We start from the raw sequence: 17,280 nt of genomic DNA, 5'->3' as shown, positions 1-17,280 counted from the left end.
AAGTCAGAAAATTCAAAGCTGTAGTTTCTAGAGCATCTACAGCATCGTTAAATTACACATGCTATGACAACACAGTAAATGCTATATACAGTAGGAAAATGCTACATATTCATGCACTGTTGCCAAGTTATAGCTGCCATAGGAACCGTAATTTGCTTTTTCTGACTTGTTTAGAATCCCACCTACCACACTGAGGTTTAACTGATAACTCAGATAAACTTGCACAAGATATGCCACATTACTTTTGATAGAAAAATTCTTCTCAGTGAAAACAACAACAACAAACCCCCTCTAGTACATCTCCCTTCATTGCCACCAATACGTAGCCGGACATAGTCATGACATACACTTTGTAAACTACTTCTCAGCATGACCTCGGAAAGCCTTCTCTCATGATGTGGGTTACTGTTCTGGAGAGCAGCAAAATTTTGTTGTGCAAACAACTAGGAAAAAAAATTAAGTTAGGCTGGGTAGAAGTTCAGCAATATTTTTACACAGTTCAACTTCCAGTATGCAGTGACCAAAGACAAACATTAAAAAGTGCAGTGTCGTAAACCTATCAGCATTTGTAACCAACAACGTATAAACAGTATTTGCTGGATCCAGTCAAAAAATGACAACAAAATTGTTACTGTGTCTTAAGTTAAATATCCAAAATGAAGAGAATACCATTTTAAACAAAAATAATTGGTAAAGTTACACACTCCCTCATAAAAGTCCTGTCAGTCTAAAACATACTGTCGAAATGTCACTAAACCACTTCGGTTACAAATGGCCGTTCACAGGTTTTATTCTGCAGAGGAATTATCTCCGTTCAAGTGACTGAATCCTTCTTCCTTCTAAATGGTGACTTCAGTCTTTTCCACATGCTGCTTTTAGGTTTGGATTTTTTTTCCATTGCCATTACCGCTTCTTTTTCTTTCCTGCGGATTTCTCTCACAAGAGCATGAAATACATCATCAATATAATAACGGTACGCAGCTGAAGTTTCAAAAAAAGGGCAGTTGAATTCTCGAGCTAAAGCAGAGCCTTCTTCTTTGGAGACCTAAAACAAAGTTCATACTTATCAAGAAAGGCAAAGCCATAAAGTCTACCTCTTCCTACTCTGCTCAGCCCAGAACTTTACATGCACCCTCTCCCAGTTTCCTAACAGCACGTTTCCACTGATGTCTAAATCTCTCTCTACAAAACCATTTCTTTTTCACTCATCGCTTCTCAAGCAATGCAATCATCTGCAAGAGATTCTCCAGACATAGCAGCTTCTGGTCATTATAGAACAACCACCACCATTGAAGGAGTATTCCTTTCTTGGAACTAAGGAGTATTCCTTTCTTGGAACTTAATTGGGGACTGCCTAATATGAGCAGTTCTCAGCCCTAACACAAGTATTTGTCAGCTTGCTCAGTTAAGGGTATTTCCTTCTCTTGGTTAAAATCTATTATTTTTGTCAAATCATTTCCCGGAACTGAACAAAACCTTTCCTGAACACCATTCTTGCCAAAGACATACAAAGAGAGGCACCCACTCCCTGTCCTATGCTTTACACCTCTTAGCATGGGGGTTCTACCTTAACTACCATGATTTTCCTGCCACAACGCACACTAAAAAATCAGGTGTAGAAACAGCACTTCTGGAAATTGTTTTTCATGTTACTCTTCCACACAGTGAAGCTCTGCTTCAAACTGTTTTCCCCACAGACAATACGATTTCCTTAAGCTGAAACTCATTTTCCTTTCTGTCCATTCTTAGATTCTAAGTTCCCCATTATTATGCCTCCATTCTTATCACACTTGCATCTGTAATTTGTACTGGTATTTGCAAGTGGTTTATGGAATGCTGTATCTCTATTAACAGCATCGCTCTTCAGGAATTAAAAAAGATTGATCCTTTGAGTTTCAACCTAGGTTTGGAAAAAAAAACTAGGTTGAAACTCAAAGAATCAATCTGAAAACTTTACCTTTGTGATTGCTATATGCATTTGGTTATTCAACACGTACCAGGTTGAATATGTACTTCTCTAATGTTCAACTTGTATAGTAAACATGCAGAAAAAAATTGAGAAAGGGAATCTGACCTCTTTTATTACTGCACTTTACAGGAGAAATGTAATTGAGGGCCTATTTCTTAGCCATTTACCTGCCGCAGCTGTGTCAGATCAGATTTATTTCCCACCAGGACCACAGGAGTGTCATCAGTGCGCCGAACGCGATAGATAAGCTGTTTGAATTCACGCACTTCATGGAAACTTCGTCGGTCTGTGATTGAATAACAGATGATAAATCCCTCGCCAGCCCTCATGTACTGGTCTCTCATGGCCGTAAACTCTGCCTAGAAACAGACAATTACATTTCAATTGCACAAATATGACAACTTTCCAATTTGCTTAAAACGGGAAACGAAGTATGTATTCCAAAAACAGCTGCATAAAAACTCTATTAGCAAACGGGTCATCTATATTCTCGTCCTGTTACATACAGGACGAGATACTATTGGATTAATACCAAACTTCCCTTGCTATAGAAATTATGCAAATGCGTATTTTTTTCAGCCAATATATATCACTTGCTGAGCATGAATAGCAAGATGCAATGGAGAAAACAGTATATGAAAATAGTACTGCCTGGGATGCCTGAAAATACCATAAAATCATAAAATGATACAGATGCTATAAACAATACAATACTTAGAAGAACTATGACAGCTCTAAAAACAATTTGGAAGAAAAGACAGGGATACTCTTACAGGATTTCTGTAACTGATCATTACAGACTTCTAACACCCTCCCACTCACTTATTAGTGCTTACATACCTGCCCCGCCGTGTCTAAGATATCCAGATTAGCAGGTTCATCATCAATGCGTATTCGTATTTTATAAGCATCCTCTGTGAATTCATGGCACATCAGAAAAAACAAAGTTGGAGTACAATTGCAATATACATTAGTCATCACTACACAGAATGTTACACAAGAACCACGTAAGCTGTTAACATTATAACAGTAAATTAGCCAGATCTTCATTTAACAACAAATTAAAATTTGACTGCTTTGTGATTTAGGATCTTCTCAGCTGGGTCCATCTGGTCCAAACCCTGCTGAAACATGCTCACCCAGAGCCACTTGGCATCAGGATCACATCCAGGTGGCTTCTGAATATTTCCAAGGACAGAGTCCATAGTCTCCCTGAACAACCTGAGCAGAGGTATTCCAAGCCCTTCAGCATCACTGTACATAATATATTAAGCTCTGAAGCACTTCACCCCTGTTAATGTGAAATTTCCAAACCAAAAAGCACAGTTTGACCTGACAAATTAACAGTAACTGATCTGCATCAGATTAGATTAGATTTTTTGAACAGAAAACTAGCAATCACCCCTCAGAATTTTCTTATTCTTGTTTGTCAACATACAAATACAAGGTAGCATGTGGCCCAAATAAACGAGTACATGATGGGAAAAACTTTCAAGAGAGAAAACTCGGGATATGTATCCCAGTCCTTACGGTAGCCTCAAAACTTTTAACACTGTAAATTAGTAAACTAAGGGACCTGATTCCTCAATTTACAGCCAAGTTCACATGCTCCTTTAAATCAAACACTTTAAAGAAATGGACTCGACAGCACCTCAGTCTCCTAGGAGATGGAGTGAACAGCAAAGAGGAAAGAGAAAAGCGATTTTTCATACCAATTGTGGGATCGTGATCCTCCGGAAATCGGTGACTGATGAACTGCATAGTCATGGCTGGAAACAAAAATTGGAGGCTTACAGTCACATAAGTCTGGTAAATACCTGCCATTTCGGCATTCACTTCACAACACATCTGTGCGTGTTATTTACCTGATGTTATTCAACTAACAGCTAGAAGATAAAACTGACAGAGAAAAAACAACGCAAGACTAGCAAGAACCAAACAGATTAAACGACGCAGAAACGTGGAGAACTACGCTCTCATCCTCAACAAACGCGGCTTTAGAGGGTTCAGAAACAAAGCTGGAAGCTTTGTTTTTGTTTGTTTGTTTTTTTCCAGGGCACGGAAAGCAACGACACGCCGCGCTCCCTCCCGCCCCGGGCGGGCAGCACACGAACCCGGCCCGCGAGGACGGCGCCGGGGCCGAGCAGGCCACGGGGCTTCAGGCCTCTCCGCGGCCCCTGCCCCCGCACGCACCGCTCTTGCCGACGCCGCCGGCGCCCAGCATCACCAGCTTGTACTCGCGGGACTGCCCCGGGGTGCCGCCGCCCGGGCGGGCTCCAGCGTCCATCTCCTCAGCGCCCAAGAAGCCGCCGCCCCTGAGGAGGAGAAAAGAGCGTAAGCGCCGGCAGCCCCTCTCCCGACCCCACCCCGCCCCGTTCGCGTCCCCCTTACCGTCAGGCTCCTCCGCGCCGCATCCTCCCGGCCGCTGCCCGGGACCGCGACCTTCGCCCGGCCCGGCCCCAGCTCCGGCCGCGCTCCGCGCCAAGGTAGCGACACCAAAATGGCGGCTCCTGCTCCTCCGCGAGAGCCCAGCCCCGCCTCTCCCCATCCTGGCCACGCCCCCACCCCTGACAGAATTCACCCGCCCCCCCCCCCGCGGAGGCCGAGGGCAGCGAGGTTCAACAAAAAAGTCAGCAAGCAGCAGAATATTTATACATTTATTTATAATGGAAGTATGGTTCTACTTATTTACAAGACATAGGAAAGACGACGTTTGTACAAGTGAGCCAGCACGGTCGTTCCGTGTGCAGCAGGGACACACGTTCTGATTTTTAAAACTTTTTACTGCTGTTTCAAAAGCTGACCGGTACCTCCTGGCTGCCCCACACACCAATGTTCTCATTACAAGAGCTCCTCCTGCAACGACCTGCCCTGCCAAGAAAGCCTGTGGTGCAGTTCATGCCCGTAAACAACAGACATTTATTCATTTATTCACAGACTCCACTCCTGCTCTTCAAAGCAAGAGCAACGGTTGCGGTCAGGTCTCTGGCGCTGTATAAGCCTAGTTGCTGCATTTCTTTTCCTTGTTAAACCACCATGGAACAAAATGGGTAAAATCAAATAAGTGAACGCATTAAGAGATTGAGAGAAGTTTGGGAGAAGCTCATGGGAAGTAGTTCCATATGAACCGCTGAATGGAATGAAATACACAGGGATAATTTGAGAAGATGAAGTACCGGTGTTACAGTACCAAGTCCACCTGGGGATTAGCATCAAGATAAACCAATTAAAGACCTGAGCACCCTCCCGTCCCCAACATTAGGCTAGAACCAGAAGTTGCGGAGTTAGTAAAACCACATTTCAAAGAAAAAAAACAATGTGGAGTTACAGGAGACACTTAAAGTAAAATTAAATTATGAATTTAGGAAGTGTGATCCATGTTTTTCTGAACTACTGTATATTCCTTTCCTTTGTTGAAAGTCCAAACATTGAATCCATAGTCACCATTGTCTTAATGGGACTGCAAACACAGGCTGACAGCAGGAACACTAGATAAAATACAAACAACAGATGTATAATGAAGTCAGTGTGACTGACACTTTCCATTTTTAAGTTATCCTGGAAAGACGGGAAACAGACCAACAGGCTTCCCTAGTTTTCCTTTACAGTACTTCCCCCACTCTTTAAGGGACTGGCCCTGTCAAAATACTATTTCAAATATTTTTCAGAGTTGACAAATCCACTGCAGAAATAAGGATTTTTAAAAATAACGGAGCCCTTTCAAGGGGGAATACTGAACCTTTAGCTTCTGTAAATGTAAAAACAATGTATATTTGCAAAGTTCATTTCGTAATATACATGCATTATTGCTAGAGGAAAAAAAAGAGGATGAATGAAAACTGTTCTGTAGCTTTTATGGTGCCATCCAAAATGGCATCTGTTGTTTGGCTCGCTGTTGTGAGGAAGGGTATTGGTAACCCAAACTCCATCCCTGTGAAAAAGTACTTGCATTTTTATGGCCACCATGTTCCTCCTCTTCATCTGATGAATCTCCAGCATATGCCACTAATCCAAAGCCCTTTTCTGAAGTTTTCATCTTCTTAGCTTGATGATCTAGGAAGGGAAAACAAAACAACCCCCCAGCCCCCAAGAAGGAAAAACAAAAATAAAGAGAGATAAAATGCCCCAAAACAAGTTAATAAAAAAAGATGTTAATTGTAAATTGTTAGTTGGACACCATTTTGAGGTCACAAGGCCAACAGTCATCCAAGGTCGAAGGCCACACGAAACAGCACCAGCAACAGCACAAGTGATCCATCAGAACCATGTAAGAGAACAGAGAAAGAAGAAACAAACACACAAAAAAGGTAAAGTTAGCAAATGGGTCTAAGTGATGGCAATTTCACCGTTAAAGAGATAAATATGTAAAGAAAAGTAGAAATTTTGTTCAAAAGAAAGCTAACAGAAGAGCAATCTCTGGGACCAATACTGCAGAAAAACTAAGGTTAAACAAACTAACACGATGTGCCTGCAGATCTGATATGGAAGGCACTAAACTACTAGGAGAGTTAAAGTGATTACGTGTTTTACCAAGTTGCAAAGACTTGATGCATGAAAGCCCTATGAGAGGATGAAATCTAATAACACTTCTGTTGTTTGCAGATGAGGTAGACATAACTCATGTCTGTAAATACACACCTGAACCATAACTCCCTCTGATACTCCTTAGTGCTTCTAGAGATAGCTGTTCACAATGAAAAGCCACATGACATCTGTGTTACAAAACAATCCCATGAGATTCTATGCCTCAGCTGACTGATGGGTCAAAAAACTCAGTCAACTCTGCCTTCACTTAATCACACCCTCATCATTCATATAGGTATTTACTGAAGTTTTATGAGAAGCATTATCTGTGTATATAGTCACAGTGAACACAAGAGATTTTAGAACAGGGCAATGTTCTAAAATCCCTTTCACTGAACGCAGTATGAAGAGCAGCCAAAAAAATCACTAATTTATTTAAATGGGCAGTAAGACCAGTGCAAACTTGTTTGGAAACGCAAACTTGACTTACAAGTGTATTTTATTCACTGCACTCACCATGGTTGCCTGGTAAAGACCCCACACCATTTCTTTCTTCAGATTCTGATTTCATCCCAGTGACTGGAAAAGCTGGTGGAGGCATCAACTGCCTATTTAAACAAGTGCAAGCCTTTATTATTATTTATTTATATATTAAGAGCAAGCAGAGACAAAGGTAAGAGCAAACAAATTCAAAATGCAGTCCTTGACTGAGTTTAAGTTTTAATTAGATTCATTGTCCTCTAAAATTCAGGATGGATAAGAATGTATAAAGGGTAACAGCAAACAGATGGTTCCATTTCACCTAGAGCATCTTAGCACTCCAAGCAACTTAAAGAGACAAAAATGTGCAATGTGCAAGATAAACTTATAGCTTTATTCTTCTTTTTAAGTTTTATGATGCTTCTTATGAAATTGCTTCTTAAATGAATTCAGGAAGCATACCACCAGCTCTCCAGATGAACTATCTTTTTTTTTATTTTATTACCAGCTCTTTCATACATTAGGTCTTATAAAACCACAGGCTATTTTTGAAATCACAGAAAATGAGTAATAACATAAGTCTTATATTTCACCCTCTCTTTGCTGTGTTTGCCTTAGACTTAACAGTCCAAGTGCAAGGTGCTGCAACTGGGTTGGGGCCATCCCAGACAGGAATACAGACTGGGAGAAGAACTCATTAAGAGCAGCCCTGCTGAGAAGGACTTGGGGGTTCTGGTGGACGAAAAGCTCAACATAAGCCAGCAGTGCGTGCTTGCAGCCCAGAAGGCCAGCTGTGTCCCGGGCTGCATCAAAACATCAAAAGAGGAGTGGCCAGCAGGTCGAGGGAGGGGATTGTCCCCCTCTACTCTGCCCTCTTGAGGCAGAGTACTGCATCCAGGTTTGGGGCCCCTAGCAGAAGAAAGATGTGGACCTGTTAAAATGAGTCCAGAGGAGGACTACAAAGATGATCAGAGGGTTGGAACACCTCTCCTATGAAGAAAGGCTGAGAGAGCTGGGCATGTTCAGCCTGGAGAAGAGAAGGCTCTGGGGAAACCTCATTGAGGCCTTTCAATACTTAAAGGGGTTGTATAAAAAGGAGGGAGAAGGACTCTCTACTTGGGTAGCTAATGATAGGACACGGGTGAATGGTCTTAAACTAAAAGAGGATAGATTTAGTCTAGACATTAGAAGAAAATTCTTCACAGTAAGGGTAGTGAGGCACTGGAACTGACTGCTAAGAGAAGTGGTGGATGCCCCATCCCTGGAGGTGTTCAAGGCCAGGCTGGATGGGGCCTTGGCTAACCTGATCTAGTATGCAGCCTATGGCAGGGGGTTGGAGTTAGGTTACCTTTAAGGTCCCCTCCAACCCAAGCCATTCTATGATTCTATGAAAACCAACAAAAAAAGCAAAATGCCAAGTCACAGAAGAGACCACAGAAGAGTCACAGAAGAAACAGGTCTGGAATAAGCTTTCCATCAGAATTAGCAAAGGTCTGATCGTATTTCTTTCACCACTTACCTGTCCCTCTCTCTCTCCTTTCCTGAGGAACTTGCTGGCTTCGATCCGGCTCCATCGATTTCGCTCTGACTGGAGAAGCCTGTACCTAAATTAGTCATATGAATGGGTCCATGCTATGAGCAGAAAAACACACGGCATTAGCAAATCTACAACTACAACATAAGCTACAGCTCCTTAATGATAATGATAGGAAACCCAACTTTTCAGAGTATATTGCCAACTACTAGAAGAAGCCACTAATCACCACTGCTAAACAAAATACTTTCTCCTAAAAATACTGAGGAGAGTAAAGTAGTAAGAAACACATCTGAACACCAATACAGAAGACCTCACCACTTAGTCCATCTTCATGAGGACTTATCTCCTCAATCAGCCAATTCTGAATACTGTATAGGCCTCAAGCCACAGTAAACTCTGCTTGAGATACTAATATTAGGTCTGATATGTAGGCAGTTCCTTATATTCTCTAGGCAAAGCTTTTATTAAGGGTTTCTGCCTATGAGCAGGGATACATCAGAAGCATTTCCAGAAATTCCCTTTTCTCACATACAAGTCTGAAGAAAAACTCGAAGTTATTTTTATTAAAATCAACTGTGTAACATTTGCTATCTAAAAATAAATAAATAAAATCAATCTCTTAAAACTAGGCTTCTTGTAATCCTCTCAAGTGCAACCTGCAAGAAAGGTAAATAGGAAAATCTGGAAGTTATTACCCTGCTTTCCTCCCCTCCCTTCAAACAAGCCTGCCCAAGAGACCCAACAAAGAAAGCAAAGAAAAAAAATAACCTCCCTTTAAATTAACCAGTAAAACACTATTGCCATCTCTTTGACCTGAATGCACTACTATTCTTCATGAAAGAATGCAGATCTGGAAAGCCAGATGCCAATTAATTAAATAAGACGGCCTGAGAACAGTGCACCCAGTCAAAGAAACTGTAGCATGGTCTCAATGTGTTGTAACAATTACTGTCTGCCAAAGGTCCTGCCTGTCTGGTCCTAAATAAACTGCGCTAATAACAATCCCTCTCTAGCCAAGTTCTATTTTGTTGAATTAAGTAGAATTGCTGATTTTATTCCACCTGATATCCCAGCAGTCCTGACTCTCTCTCATCTGGTAGTTCCTCAGTGAAGCGCCTCTTTTGACCTTGGGGATGGGGTTGGACTTGTGGCTGTGTACCAGTCGGCAAAGTTGTTTTTACTGGGGCAGCAGGAAGAAAAGGAGCACTCAGTGGACTCTGGCATGCAGAAGTTGGGAAAAAAAAGATAATTTGATAATACATGTGTATGAAGTATAAACCCAATGTACAGTTTCATGCATAGGATCAGAAAACACAACTAATTTTTCTTTGCAGAACTTGAGAGCCAAAAAGGAAATTTACAATTTAAATTCACAACAAACATTTGATTTATGGAATGCTCCCACCTCAAAGTAATCATTATCTGCAACTCACTGTACCTACATAGCCTGTGGTAATGCTTTTCATAAGTGACCTATCCCTGCAGATACCCTTTATGCTAACAGGTGGTTACAATATGAAAACAGCCATACCAAAAACGTTGTTGCTTAGACAGAAGCATCAAAGCAATAACTGCAGAAATTGCCTATGCGTACCGTAAGGAAGAATTCTCTATCTGTAAGTACTTCAAGTATTTTATTGTTAGCAAGAAACAGCTCAGGAAGCTGACAGCTATAAGGCAAACAGTTCATCTGTGGCAGTACCTGGCCAGTGCTGGCTGGAGGCTGTACTTGAGATATTGGGTATTGTGTCGGCACAGGCGGAACTCCTGTAGGTAGTGTTGTTAAGACTCCTGGTGCCAATGGCACAGCAGGTGGTACTATGCCTGGTACACCATACGGTGGCTGAACTGGTTGCTGAGGAGGGGGAACGACAGGATAACCAGACTGATATCCATTGGAAGGGTAATACGATGGCTGAGAAGGTACGCTATTTATAGCGGCAGGCTGCGCGAAGCCTGGTGAGAGAGAGGAGAGGGAACAAAAGGGTCATCTTCAATTCAGCTAGCAGTCACAAAAACAATGAATTTAGTTACCAAGTATAAAAAGCTGGACTGCTTCTCAATTAAAGAAGTTAACACAAAAGACTTCCACAGGTAAATAAATTCTACAAAACTTAGCTGTAAGTACAGCTCCATAGAATGCAGCTCTAAAGACTTCGTAACATTTACCTGCTAAAGGTACTGCAGTGGTTATCTGATTCACAAATCGAGAGTATTCAGCATGAACCTACAAAGGATGTCAAAGATTAGAAAATAAGCATCTATTTCCTTTATTACTCTCCTGAAGGCAAAGGGCATTTAACTATGTATCACCATAAAACTGTAAGTGGACTTTGATTACAGAACACACTATGCTCTAAGCCGTAACAAAAATCCAAACACAAAAACAGAAAATTGAGAACCCGCAGACCAAAAAACAGCAAATCCTGCAGAACAAACCACTACTGGCGAGAAACTGCTAGGTCTCTGTGACAAATTCATGTAAAACACAGGACACCCTTTCACAGGAAATGTACTATTGCAAATGAATTCAGTAGATGCAAAATACTTAAGTCAAAGCATCTAAAGCATTTTTTCAAGAGAGACTTAGTATTGATACTTGAGTACGGGCTACAAACAGGAAGACTGTCTGACAGGCTTTTACTTTATTTTGGGGTGGTGCATTCATACAAATCAATAAATTTCTTAGGTTTTGTTATATGTGTACACTGTGAAATTTTCTAAAAACTCATTTGGTGCCAAGGACAACAATCTCCCTAGGAAAGAAAGCGGGCTGTGTGCCTCTGGACAACATTTAAAGCTAAGGCAAGGTAAGCTACAGGAATCAAACAAAAGAATCCTGCTTTTTTTTATGTACACAGTCGAAATTCCACACACACTGAGGATAAAACTAATGGCAAGTCAGAATATACTGTTTTGCTGAGAGCATAAAGTAAAATCTTTGTTAGCCAGGCACATACTAAAGTTATGACAGGCTCTGAAATCCCATATTTGTAAATGCTACTCACGGTTTGCAACAGATTCTCACACAGCTTTTTAGCAGCTGCCAAACCTTCTGGCTTTGGGTGACTGAAAACAGATACAAAAAAGTCTCATAAGCACAAACATTACCACCAAATTTGGGAGCTAGTTCTTTCATCAGCAACCTGCTGTCAAATCTTATCCCTCTAAAGAGCCATCAGTCACCACAACAGGACTCTAGTTCCTCTGCAGCTATTTTAGCACAATTGTGAACAACAGTGAAGAACATTTATTTTCTAGATGAAAATTCAGGGTACTCTAAACACTGAAAGAAACATGCAAAGAGCAATGACTTGTTCCTCAATGCATTTTGTTGAGCTCTTAAAGCTCAACATCACAACCCAAGCCCAAGAAGAACATAGGTTTACTGTCTTCCCAGTAAAAGTAGTACATTATAGTTAAAAGCTATGCACGATCCTTCTTCCTTTACCTTTACCACTTCATAGATATCTCTATTAAAATAGAAGTATAAAACTTGTCTCATTTGCATTAATCGGACAGAATTAAGACGTAATTCTTAAAGTCATCTTCTTAAAGACTTTGAGACTAAGAACTCCCCACAACAATAAAAAATTAAGCTACATTCATAAGTGGTCATTGGGATTTTTTATTATTCTATTTTTAAAAGCCTCCTCATACCTGATGTAGATGTACATGGGTTCAAAGGCTTCTCTGCCTGATGCTGGTTCTATGCAACCTGAGCCTTTCCCACGAAGAAAGACTTTGGCACCTGTTTCAATTTGAATATGCTGCAAGTAGGAGCAACCAGGCCCTTCCACCTTCTCCTTCACATTAAATGTAGGTACAGCATGTTCCAGACCAACAAATAATTTGTCCTGAACATAATGCATCTGTAAATGTAACAGTAAAGGCTTATTATTTCACTCTTAGAATTAGGATTCTACATTCATTTCACTGGATTCTTAGTTCATTTCACTGGAGACCAAAAAACTTATTTCTGTGAGTCAGAACAGTTTGTGTTGGATGGCACAGTAGGCCCTTTGCTTTTCTTTAAGTAGGACTGCTCTCTCCATCCCTTTTCTTCTAGGAGATTACTGTCACCTGAGTCTCACTCTTCAGACTCAGTCTGATTAGTCCTCCAGATTTCACAACATGCAAGTTTTTTTTTTTTTTTTTTCCCCCTCGGTAAATAACACAACATTTATACTTTGCAATAGGCAAATTTTGTAATCAATGACATTTAATGAAAGACACAGAAATGAATTACCCACCCCTGACTGGAACGGAGGTTTTTGACCAACTGCTGGAGACAACTGAGTAATGGGGGCCGGCTGGTGGTAGACAGTAACTGTAGCTCCATTGAATGTTGGACTAGAACCTGTGGCAGCTTTCACTACTCCATTAGTAATAATCTCTTTAATACGGTTAACAGCTCCTATTTGACAGGATATGAAATATATTTGTATTTCAGTAGAGGGAAATTACTAAGAGATCTTAGTTCTCTTCACAAGAAGAATTTATACTAGTGGGATAGCCACCCAAACACTGATCTTCTTGGTAACTACAGCAGACTAGACTCAACACGTCAACACATAAGAGATTCCCTTCATGCCTAACTATAGAAAAAAGAAATTCAGGCAACTGAGTTTAAAAAGCAAAACCACATCCCCTGCCTACCACACGCACACACACCATCCATCCACAGAAATTAATTTTGAAAGCAACACCAGCTGCAGTAATCAAAGCACATACTGCGCTTTCTCGTAGTAAATCAAAGCTTTTAGTTCCATGACTTACAGGACACAGTACTTCAGATAGTCTCTGCTCAAAACTAACATCAATGATTAGCACTGACATTATTTATGGCACAAATCCGTACCAGTCATAACAAAACCTATTACTACTAGACTAATTAAGACTGTCTTAACATATTGCAAATAATTAGATAAAAACAGAATGCTTTGCACACTTACTGTCAACCAATTCCCTTGTCTGACCCTGGACATGAAGATACAAAGGACGATCTCTAGGAAGGAAATGTCAAACACTCTATTAAATCCACAGAGCACATACAGTAATGGATTCAATCTAATTCTATTACAGTCATCTGGCTATATGAATTCTTCCTCAAAATCTTGCAAAAGACATGAAATAGAAAAATAATCCGTTCACATTTAATATCACAGCACTCAGTAAGCAAAGCTTTGCGCTAGAAACTACAAAGATTCAGAAGTTAATTACATGACAACTTATAAAAGTTACTCTGTTGAAAACTCTAACTTGCTTGTCCACATGAAAGGACAATTAAAAGCACCGAGTCTACAAAATATTAGCTCGCTTCAGAATTGGAAGGGTCCCATTCTTGACAAAGTGCTCAAGAAATCTAGTATAGGGTTCAAACAGAAGAACTTCAGCACACTCTGATCTGTCACTTTTTTTTTTTTATTTCACCTTATCAGTTCTAAGCAGGAACGAAAGCAGCTATGCAGTCAGTATTATCATAACGATAAACACATTTGAAATATTCAATAGTCAATTTACTATCACACCAACATGACGCTGCTCACGAAAAACAAGAAAACCTCATTATTAACCAGCCAATTACAAAAAAAAGGGGCAGAAAAATACAAACCCAGGTCCCACTTTTGCTTTCTCTTCTGCAGTCATGAATCTCCCTCGAGTAGAGACAGCTGCTCCACTCAGTCGACTTATCTACAAGCAATTAAAAAAGCATCAAGTTTACCAATAATAAAGCATACAAACATTAAAGTAGTTTAAGCTAAGCTGTTGTATAAAGAGAACAGAAATCATTACTGAAGTGCTAAGAGAACAACTGGTGCCTGCTAAAGGATACTGGCTATGCTACCTTACCTCGTGATATGACACCTTATTGAACAAATCAATAAACTACTCAAGAAGTGTCTTAGAAAACACGGTAAGTTTTGTAAAGACAGAAAACAACCACTGAATATAGTTTATTGCAAGGTTTTTTAACCATACAAAAAAGGTACAACCATTGAGCTGCCAAGCCTAACAAATCAGCAGGAGCTCCTGAACATACCTCATCCTGAGTCTGTCCTCTTGTCAGCAGGTTTCTGCATGTGAGGGGCACGTCGTTGATTTCTACCTCTGCCACCACAAGGTCATCTTTGCTTTTACTTGTAGCCGGACCTTTTCCCAGAGCCTGCAGCTTCAAAGACAACCATTGCAACAGACCAGTGGTTGGAAAGCTGAGAAAAACGACGTAACATACACATCGACCCTAGCAATCTAGGGAGGTGAATACCTTTCACATTCTCCCCCTTTAGCTGTTGGACCCAAAAGCTTTACAAATATTAACAGAAAGTACATTATACCTACCTACTACTTACTAATTCACTTCTGTACAACCTCAACCTCAAATAAAAAAACATTATTAGTTCTATGCTCAGGATGTTTTAACAATTAGTTACTTTAATAATTAGTTACTAAATATTAGAAGGGACACACAAGGAACACACTCTTGGTTCCACACAGGATGACCCAAAAATCAGACCATCAGTCTGAGAGCAGTGTTCAAACGCTTCTTGAACTCCAGTAGCCTCAGTGCCATGACCATGTCCCTGAAGAGCCTGTTCCAGTGCCCAAACAGCCTCTCAGTAAAGAACCATCTCCTAACATCCAACCCAAACCTCCTCTGTCACAGCTCCATGCCATTCCCTCGTGTCCAGTTGCTGTCACCAGAGAGAAGAGACCAGCCCCTGCGCCTCCGCTCCCGGAGACTTACTTGCTACTAAACCTTACGTGTTAAAAGGGGTGTAATCGCCATTTCAGATACACGACCAACATGAACCATTTGTGGTGACTACACAGCAGGGCACATTTGCCACTCTCTTTCTCATTATCTACAAATGATTCCATGACAAAACAAGTATTCATTTTGATACCACTTCATAAGGCAACCCTTAAAAAATAACTGGCAGTCTCACCAACACTACGGATGTCAAGAAAAGATAAGATACACTGTGAAATCATACTGTTCTTGTTAACCTCATATTTGAGCCAACTAGGAGGGAAACTTGAAGTAGTCTTTTAAACTCAGCTCTAATGTAGCCTAATAACATGCAGAAGAGCAGAATTGTTCCCGTTGGTAGAACTGAAAAACCAGCTTTAAGTTACACTTTCTTTATTTAGAACATGGACATATGCTCCTACTGATAGCTTGTCTAACCACGACAGTAATTTGGTTTCCATGTTTTAAATTGTTTTATACGCAAGACAGCTGTACTATTAGAAAATAGTTCAGAAGTATTTATCTTCTTACCAAGAATCACTTTGGTTAAGACTTGTGGAGGAGGACTTACAGCTATGCCAGTTTTCCGTTCTTCTGCAAACACCAAGAAAACTTTTCCAGTTGTTTTTGTTACGCCCTACTCCAAGAACGAAACCCCCATCCGTTCTCTGGCTCGTTGACGGACATTTCGAAAAATACCACCCGTGGGGCTGCAAATAAGGGACGTGACACCTGCCCTCGCTCTCCCGCCGGCCCAGGGGGTCCCAGCGGCTCCTGCCGCCCCCCCGCTCACCCACCTTGTCCGCCGTGCTGGGCGCCGGCTTCAGCTTCCCCTTGGCCATTAACATCGCGTTGATTTTCGCTGCCACGGCGGCGGCGGCATCCAGCGCCCCGGATGGAGCCGCAGAGCTCTCGGAACCGGCCGCGGCGGGCCCGCCATCCCCGCCGCCAGGAAAGGGGCGCCCGGGCAGCGGGGCCGTGCCGGGGAGGAGGAAGGCGGGGGCCGGGCCGGGCTGGTCCCACTTGCTGCGACGCCTACAAAACGGAAAGGCCTCAGTCCCCGCCGGCCGCGGCCTCCCGGGAGCTCCAGCGCCCGAGCCGCCGCGCCTGGCAGCCGCCGCGCCGAAGCCCCTGCCCGCGGGCGGGCCGCCCGCCCCGGGCCCCGCCCCGGCGGCCCCAACCTCACCCGCCGGCGGCCCCAGCGTCGCGCTGCCCGGCACCTCCCGCCGACATGGCTCCGGCCCGGCTCCACCGCCTCCGCGCGAGCCGCGGCGTCATTTCCGGCCTCCCAGCGAGCCTGCAAGGCCCCTTCCGGGCGCTGCCATGGCAACAGCGGTGGCGCGCTCGCTGCCTCCCCTCCGGCCCCTCCCTCCCCCGCGGCCGGGGGCTCGGCGGGCGGAGCGAGCCCTGCACGGAGCACAGGGGCCGGGGGGAGGCAGCACGGGGCAGGCGAAGAGGAACGGGCCGGGGTCTGCTCCAGGGTCCCCAGTGCGCCATATTTCCCCAGTAGTCCCCAGTGGACCGTCCTTAGTGAGCATAACAGCTGATGTTTTGTTCCAGCTGCTCTTTCAGGGCAGGGAGCCAACACCTTGATAAGAGGCAGGACACACGTGTCTTGATGCTGTTCTCTGACTGCCTGATGGCTGTTTCTCAGCACTGTCATACACCTGGGATTGGTGGCAGGCCCAGACACCCTTCCCATCTATCTTCCCATCAGAAAAGCCTCAGAGCGGGAAGTCCCCTCCAAAACCATTATACCAATGCGATCTCAACACTAGGTTTTGTAAGAAGCTCATCTGTTGTTAAAGTACTAACAGAAGCAGCGAGGATATGACTGATGGTTTGACTAATGTCAAGCCAGAAGTGGTTTTGGAGCAGGGTTTCAAACTATACCATTGGAGAAAACGGTATCCAAAGTTTGTCTTTAAACGGAAAGCAAGGAGGTTTGCTCCATGCTCCAGATGTTGCATTCGTTTTTGCTCCCTGTATGGCAAGACCAGACTCTCCCTGTTTGAA

General features: G+C 42.6%; 3 protein-coding genes and 1 non-coding gene across 7 annotated transcripts in view; all 4 read right to left on the bottom strand.

Moving 5' to 3' along the window:
• Positions 1 to 476: 476 nt before the first annotated feature.
• RIT1 (Ras like without CAAX 1) lies at positions 477 to 4,511 on the bottom strand. Its single transcript, XM_035567515.2, has 6 exons — positions 4,361 to 4,511; positions 4,163 to 4,284; positions 3,682 to 3,738; positions 2,810 to 2,883; positions 2,137 to 2,328; positions 477 to 1,045 (listed from the first exon to the last, which is right to left on the bottom strand). Exons 2-6 carry the CDS (start codon positions 4,254 to 4,256, stop codon positions 815 to 817), a joined length of 648 nt encoding a protein of 215 aa, XP_035423408.1. The 5' UTR covers positions 4,257 to 4,284; positions 4,361 to 4,511; the 3' UTR covers positions 477 to 814.
• Positions 4,512 to 4,613: 102 nt separating this feature from the next.
• On the bottom strand, positions 4,614 to 16,542 carry KHDC4 (KH domain containing 4, pre-mRNA splicing factor). Of its 4 annotated transcripts, none has more exons than XM_035567441.2 (14): positions 16,451 to 16,542; positions 16,062 to 16,299; positions 14,554 to 14,682; positions 14,125 to 14,204; positions 13,466 to 13,518; positions 12,764 to 12,927; positions 12,171 to 12,382; positions 11,519 to 11,579; positions 10,680 to 10,737; positions 10,213 to 10,466; positions 9,572 to 9,727; positions 8,493 to 8,605; positions 7,010 to 7,101; positions 4,614 to 6,022 (listed from the first exon to the last, which is right to left on the bottom strand). In XM_035567441.2, exons 1-14 carry the CDS (start codon positions 16,540 to 16,542, stop codon positions 5,823 to 5,825), a joined length of 1,902 nt encoding a protein of 633 aa, XP_035423334.2. In that variant the 3' UTR covers positions 4,614 to 5,822. The 4 variants fall into 4 exon arrangements, 2 of the variants coding, with proteins under 2 accessions (XP_035423334.2, XP_050571873.1); XM_050715916.1 differs by having other exon boundaries at positions 14,554 to 14,676; positions 16,451 to 16,540; XR_007709186.1 differs by having other exon boundaries at positions 5,966 to 6,022; positions 8,493 to 8,577; positions 16,451 to 16,540.
• On the bottom strand, positions 12,507 to 12,635 carry LOC118258645 (small Cajal body-specific RNA 4). Its single transcript, XR_004781863.1, has one exon. It is a non-coding gene; the product is annotated as a small Cajal body-specific RNA 4 (non-coding RNA).
• Positions 16,543 to 17,016: 474 nt separating the features above from the next.
• The window catches only part of RUSC1 (RUN and SH3 domain containing 1), a 6,872-nt gene continuing 6,608 nt past the window's right edge, over positions 17,017 to 17,280 (bottom strand). Inside the window, exon 9 of the mRNA XM_050715821.1 lies at positions 17,017 to 17,151. Coding sequence (XP_050571778.1) covers positions 17,017 to 17,151 — 135 coding nt within the window. The remainder of the gene's footprint in view (positions 17,152 to 17,280) is intronic.

Source organism: Cygnus atratus, chromosome 28 (genome assembly GCF_013377495.2).
Source record: "Cygnus atratus isolate AKBS03 ecotype Queensland, Australia chromosome 28, CAtr_DNAZoo_HiC_assembly, whole genome shotgun sequence".
NCBI lineage: Eukaryota > Metazoa > Chordata > Aves > Anseriformes > Anatidae > Cygnus > Cygnus atratus.
This window is presented reverse-complemented; position numbering and strand designations above follow the sequence as displayed.